Source organism: Pteropus medius, unplaced genomic scaffold (assembly GCF_902729225.1).
Source record: "Pteropus medius unplaced genomic scaffold, Ma_sr-lr_union100, whole genome shotgun sequence".
NCBI lineage: Eukaryota > Metazoa > Chordata > Mammalia > Chiroptera > Pteropodidae > Pteropus > Pteropus medius.
In genome coordinates this window covers 3,355,541-3,361,607 of record NW_024350923.1, presented here as the reverse complement: position 1 = coordinate 3,361,607, position 6,067 = coordinate 3,355,541, and the positions used below count along the sequence as shown (strand labels likewise).

General features: G+C 66.5%; 1 protein-coding gene across 1 annotated transcript in view; it reads left to right on the top strand.

Annotated features, from left to right (window-relative positions):
• The window catches only part of TPCN2 (two pore segment channel 2), a 32,173-nt gene that overhangs the window by 10,184 nt on the left and 15,922 nt on the right, over positions 1-6,067 (top strand). Inside the window, exons 7-14 of the mRNA XM_039840396.1 lie at positions 188-294; positions 893-965; positions 2,740-2,842; positions 3,652-3,717; positions 4,112-4,176; positions 4,671-4,768; positions 5,288-5,369; positions 5,551-5,783. Of these exons, the coding sequence (XP_039696330.1) occupies positions 188-294; positions 893-965; positions 2,740-2,842; positions 3,652-3,717; positions 4,112-4,176; positions 4,671-4,768; positions 5,288-5,369; positions 5,551-5,783 (827 nt within the window). The remainder of the gene's footprint in view (positions 1-187; positions 295-892; positions 966-2,739; positions 2,843-3,651; positions 3,718-4,111; positions 4,177-4,670; positions 4,769-5,287; positions 5,370-5,550; positions 5,784-6,067) is intronic.

Here is a 6,067-nt window from a genome sequence, read left to right as displayed (position 1 = left end):
GGGAGGCAGGCAGTGGCCCCGGGGTGGGGACGTGTGCCGGCCGCCCCCTCTGTGGGGGTCAGTGGGCCTGCAGGGTTGGGCGGGCTGCGGCGTGAGCACTGATCTCTGCTCTTTGCCCGTGGCCTTGCGGGGGGCTGGGGACCCGGGGAGCCGGGCTGGGCGCTGAGTGCACCCCCGGTCTCTGCAGCCCCTGCGCCTGCGGCGGCTCCTGCGGCCCTTCTTCCTGCTGCAGAACTCGTCCATGATGAAGAAGACGCTGAAATGCATCAGGTGGTCGCTGTGGGAAATGGCCAGGTAGGCTCTGTGCCCGGCTTGCATGGTGGGCCGGGGTGCCACCTGGCACGTGGTCTGGGGCTGCTGGGGGCTTTGTCCGCACTGGCTGTCTCCCCGGCCGAGGGCTCGACTGTCAGGCACCCACGCCTTTGGTTCTGGATCCATCAGTGGCCTTGCGTCCTTCGATAACTGCGATGCTCCCCTCTGTGCCCATGGTGGCTGCAGCCGCTCCCCTCCCCGCTGTCCCTCCACTCCGCCCCCGGTTGCCCGCCGGCCCCCCAGTCCTGCTTCCTCTGCCTCCCGTCCCCTCCCTCAGGGACTCTCGTGGCCGCCCCTCACATCCAGCCCAGGTGGATGGAAGCGGGCTTCCCCTCAGACAGTCCCTGGGGTCCTTGGGCCCTCGGGACATGCCCCTGGGTTGTGGATTGTCCCTGCCACAGCAAGGACTCTCCAGCAGGGCAGGACCCCGGGGCCGAGCGCGTGGCAGGCTGTGGGGCGGAGGAGGGGACTGGCCCAGGGGCCGCTGCCGGGAGCTCCCTGGGTCGCTGGGTCCCTGGCGCCTGCCCCGTCGGGCACGTGGGTGCCTGCCGGGTGCTGAGGCCTGTGCCCGCCCTTCCAGCGTCCTGCTGCTCCTGGTGCTCCACCTGTGTGTCTTCACCGTGTTCGGGGTGCTGCTCTTCACCGGGGAGAAGGTACTGGCCGTGCTCCGCGCCCTGGCCCGTCGCAGGGGTCCCGGGCCAGTTCCCCGGTGGGAGTTCTGCTGGGTAGTTCTCGGCCAGCGGAGAAGGGGTCAGACAGGCCGCTTCCCTGCCTCGGACCAGGGTCAGCGGTGGCCTGCCTACCGGAAGCTTGGTGTCTTTCTTCAAACGGCCAGTGTCCTGCTGCCACCCGTCAAGGCGCCCGTCTGCTCTGGGCTTCCTCTGCACCCCTCTTGGACGGGCTCCCTCATATTGGTGCTGGAGGTCTTCGGGGTGACCTCACCACCTGTCTGCCTCTCACCCGTCCACCTGCCCCGACAGGCACCTCTCACCACGTCCCTCATTTCCAGCTGTGGGCTTTGCCCTCCGCACCTGGGCACCCCCTTCCAGCCCCTCCCTGTTTCCCAGCCCCTGGCAGCTTGCTGTGTGGACGGGCCTGCTACATGTCACCAGGCCCTCGGTCCCTGCCTTGACACCCCCACCCTGCACATCCGTGGTCCCGCGTGTCTTCTCTCCTGTCCTGGCTGGGGTCACTGTCCTCGGAGCTGGTGGTGTCCTGCATCTCCGTCCTGGGAATGTGGCCGGTGCTCGGCCAGCGCTGTTCTTCATTAGGGCATGGCAACGTTTAGGGGGTTGGGGCTCTGCCGCCCGTGACAGAAGGCTGAGGACTGTCCCCCTGACCCTTGGGCCAGCCATGTGTGAGTGTGCATGTATGTGTGTGTGCGCGTGCGCATATGTGGGTGCAGTGTGTGTGTGCATGCTGAGTGTGGTGCGTGTGTGCGTGTGCGTTTGTGTATCTGTGGGTGGCGGGTGCAGCTGGGCTCCGAGGTGGACCAGCCGACAGAATTTCAGGCCCCCAGTGACAGTGCTGTTGCTGCCGCCCCACAGACGCAGGACGGGTGGGTGGCAGAGCGGGCACGGGGCCAGAGGTGGGCCCCTGACGTGGGAACGCTGAGTGCCCCAAGGTGCCCGCGAGTTGTAGGCCCCCTTGCGGTTTTGTGCTCCGCCCCTCGGGGCCGGGCTGGGGGCGGTGGTGCGTCCGGGTCCTGGGGAGCAGCCGGGTCCCTTCCCACTGTCAGTTCAGTGGGTGGGTTCCTTGTCCTCAGCCCCCCTCAGGACCCCTGCATCCTGACCTGGAGAATACATCGGGAATGAGCGGGACCCCCCCACCCCAGGAGGGAGAGGGGTGGGGGCCCGGGTGTGAAAAAGCACGCGGTGCGTGCCAGGCCTGCGAGTCCCCAGACACAGAGTGGGGCAGGTGCGGCCCGAGTCCCTGAGAGGTGGGCTCCCCGGGCCACTGCAGCCCCGTCCTCTCCCCCCACCTTGGCACCCCGCCGTGCGCTCTCCTGAGACGCCGTCTTCTATTCCTCTCGCCCCTGACCTTGGGCCTCACTGCGCATGGTACAGCGCATGGCAGAGTCGGGCTGAAAGCAGGCTGGCCGGCACCTGTGTGTGGTCTCGGTCACCAGGCCCGCCCAGAGCTGCTCACTGCGGCTCCGGGTGGGCCTGCTTCAGGGGCTGGTGTCCGTGTGGAGGGGTGGCCTCCCTGGACGCCGGCTCCTGGGCCCAGAGACCTTGCGTTCAGGCTTGTCTGGCCTTGAGCTTAGAGCCTGCTGGCAAATGATGGGGAGATGCAGGTCAAGTGCACTGAACCCGCAGTGGGTGGTCTGTCCTGGCCGGTCTAGAGGCTGGAGCTCTGCCGGCCTCAGGCCTTCGCTGGCGGGGAGGAGGCCCGAGTGGCTCCTCAGAGTGGCCACTCTGCTCTCAGCAGGGCGACGGGCAGGACAAGGAGAGGCTGACCTACTTCCGCAGCCTGCCGGAGGCTCTGACGTCCCTGCTGGTGCTGCTGACCACCGCCAACAACCCCGACGGTGCGTGCGGGGCGGTGCGTGCGGGGCGGGCCGGGCGCTGAGGCCGCTTCGCAGCCCGCGGGAGTAAAGCGGGGTCTGCCCTCCCTGCTTCCGCTTTTCTGTTTCTTTCCCCTTTTTACTTATTTTCTCCTTTTTTTCCTTCCCATCTCACTTTCTTGCTCTGTCCTTCTTTCTCTGTTCTCTCTTTGCTCTTCTGTCTTGACTCCTCTGAGAAGCTACAACGGGCCATAGCATTGTGTTCAGTGGGTCCCCCTGGTGGCCACCTCTTTCAGGCCCGGCAGTGTGCGTCAGAGGCCCTGGGGTCTCAGGTGGCCCTGGCGTTCCCTTCGCGGTTACTCGTGGGGCCCGTCCACTCCGGCTGGGATGTGGCTGGGATGGGGCGCTGCGGTCCTCTGTGACTCGGCTGCGGCCCGGCCACCCCGGCTTGTGCCTTTCACCTGGGGCTCAGGGATGGTCACTGACTGTAGAGACCTTCCGGGGGGCAGCCCTTGGCCTCCACACCCAGCTGTGCAGCGAGGCCCCGAGCACTGTCCCCACATGTCCCAAGAGTCCTGGCGAGTCACCCATGGGAGAGCTGAGTGGTCGCAGGGGGAAGATTTTAGCTCCGCATGAGGAAGGGCATCCTTGGATGGTGAGCTCCCCGTTAATGGGGGTTCAAGAGGAGGTGTGAGGGTCGGAGTTCGGACCAGGCCTCCCAGCCCCCCGAAGCAGAGCCGCCTGTGCAGAAGGCAGGTGGCCAGGCTGTGACGGGGACCGGACCAGACGCTGAGCTTGGGGTGTTCCAGCGTCTCCGCTCCCCCTCCCCACAGTGATGATTCCTGCGTACTCCAGGAACCGGGCCTACGCCGTCTTCTTCATAGTCTTCACCCTGATAGGTGAGTCCAGGAGGAGCTGTGGGGTTACCAGGGCAAGGTTCTGCCCGGACGCACGCTCGGGCGTGTGGGCCGCCCCGACTCCGCAACTCACTTCGGCGTGGCCCACCGGGTGATTCGCAGTCTGTGACCACTGATGACCTCCATCCTCAGCGCCAGGGCTGGGCAGGCCAGGTGGCACTTGCGTTGCATGGCTGAGGACAGGGAGGCCGGATGTTGAGTGACGCGCCCCAGGCCCTACTCCCTGCTCCTCGGTCATCCGATTGTCCAGGCCCTTCTTGCTGGCACCCCTGGATTTGCCGTGCCTGTGTGATCCTCTGGGCTCCTAGGTGCCACCCCTAGCTCTGGGCCCACAACCCCTGGTGGTCCCCGCCGACCGTGGCCTTTTCTCTTGAAGGGAGCTTGTTTTTGATGAACCTGCTGACAGCCATCATCTACAATCAGTTCCGGGGCTACCTGGTGGTGAGCCACGCTGCCTCCTGGACGCCACGCGGGGCGTGACTTGAGCTGAGCAGCCTGGTGCGGGAGGGGGCGGGCCTTGGCCAGGCCCCCCTAGGGGGTGGGGTGGGGTGGGGGTGGGAGGCCCCGGTTGCAGTGGTTTCTGCGATGCCCCCTGGCTCCCTCTTGTGGGTTAGCTGGAGCTGTGTCACATCCTGCTCCCTCCGTGCTGTCCCCAGGGCCACCCAGGGCTTTCCTCCCCTGCCCCACTTCCTCTAGAGGGAAGCTGCAGGAAGATTACAGGTCTGCAGGCAACTGACCCTGAACCCACTGTGTGGGGAGCCGGGGGCCCCAGTGCACTAAGAAACACCCAGCTCAGTGAATGACGTAGCGGTGGCCGTCGGGCTCCCTGCTCTGAGGCAGAGGGGCGAAGGGCTGCTCCCCAGGCTGCGGGTGGGCAGGGTGCGCTCAGAGGCCGCCCGGGCCGTGTGGTCACTCAGAGCCAACCTCCCTTGCAGAAGTCTCTCCAGGCCTCACTGTTCCGGAAGCGGCTGGGGACCCGGGCTGCCTACGAAGTCCTCTGCACGCCGGCAGAGGGGGAGGCCCACCCTCGAGGGTGAGGGCCGGCTCTGGGGCCCCTCCCTCAGGAAGTGGGGCTGCTGCCGCTGTGCCCGGGGTGCTTCCTGAGCAGCACTCTGAGCCGAGCCTGCTGCGCTGGGGTCTCAAGGACTGTCCTGTGGCGTTGCTCCCGCTTCCGCGGTCCACGTGTCTGAGCTAATGCGTTTGTCCTCATGACCCCTGAGGTCCTGGGCTGGTGAGGGACGCTGGCTGCTCACCCTGCTGCTCCCTCCCCATCCCGCTGTGCCGTTACTTGGTGTCAGCGGCAGAGGGACGTGGGCCCGGCTCTGCCTGGCTGGAGGCGGTGTTGGCGTTGGCACGGAAGCCTCTAGTCCCGGCCCTCAGCCCACTGCTCCGCGACTCTGTACGGCCGCCGACAGTTCTCGGGGTTTTAGACGACAGAGTGGCTGTGCTGAGCCCGTGGCCAGCTCCTCCTGCGAGGCTCCTGTCGCTGCCCAGGGTGCCACCGGGCACTGAGCCTCTGGGCTCACTGGGGTGTGTGTGCTTTTCCCCACAGAGTCGGGGTGAAGCCCCAGGACCTCGTGCAGGTGCTTCAGAAAGTCCAGATGGATGGCACCCACAGAAAGGCCATCGTGGAGGTACCGGCTGCCCGCCCTCCCCGGCAGGCGCGGCTGGGCCCCTCTCTGGGACGAGGGTGTGGGTCAGAGGCTCTGGGGCTGGCCCCGTCCAGTCCGGGTGGGGCTAGGTGGCCGTGCTCCTTCTCTGGGCTTCCTGCCCTGCCCTGGGCCCGGGCTGACCTGTGTGCCCCCTGCTTTGCAGAAGGTGCGTTCCTACGGCACTGGCCTGCTGTCAGCGGACGAGTTCCAGAACCTCTTCAACGAGCTAGACAGAAGAGTGACTAAAGAGGTAGCGGGGGCTGGGCGGGGTCCCCCACTGGGGCCGGGGTCACCCAGGGTCATCGGGAAGTTTGCAGCACCTGTGGGTCAATCTCCTGGGTGGCTTAGTGGCCGGTGCCAGTACTGCCCCGCCCGGGGACTCTGGCTCCTAGGGTGGTGAGTGTGAGCAGAGGTGGCTTGGCTCTTGGAGGCTGAGGACGGTTGCTTGACTTTGTGAAACCCACCGACACGGGCACTGGCCTGCGCTCGGCCTCACCCAGGTGGCTCGCTCCATGGCCGCCTCTCCCCTCCTCCTCTGCGCCCTGCCCGGGAGTCCCCGAGTCTGTCTGAAGCCTTTGTCCTTTGTCCTTGACGTGGATTTGTAAGTCGCCTGATGGGCTTCGGCATCCAGCTCAGCACTGTGTCCAGAACCTGCCTGTTTTCCGTGGTGGGTTTTGGGG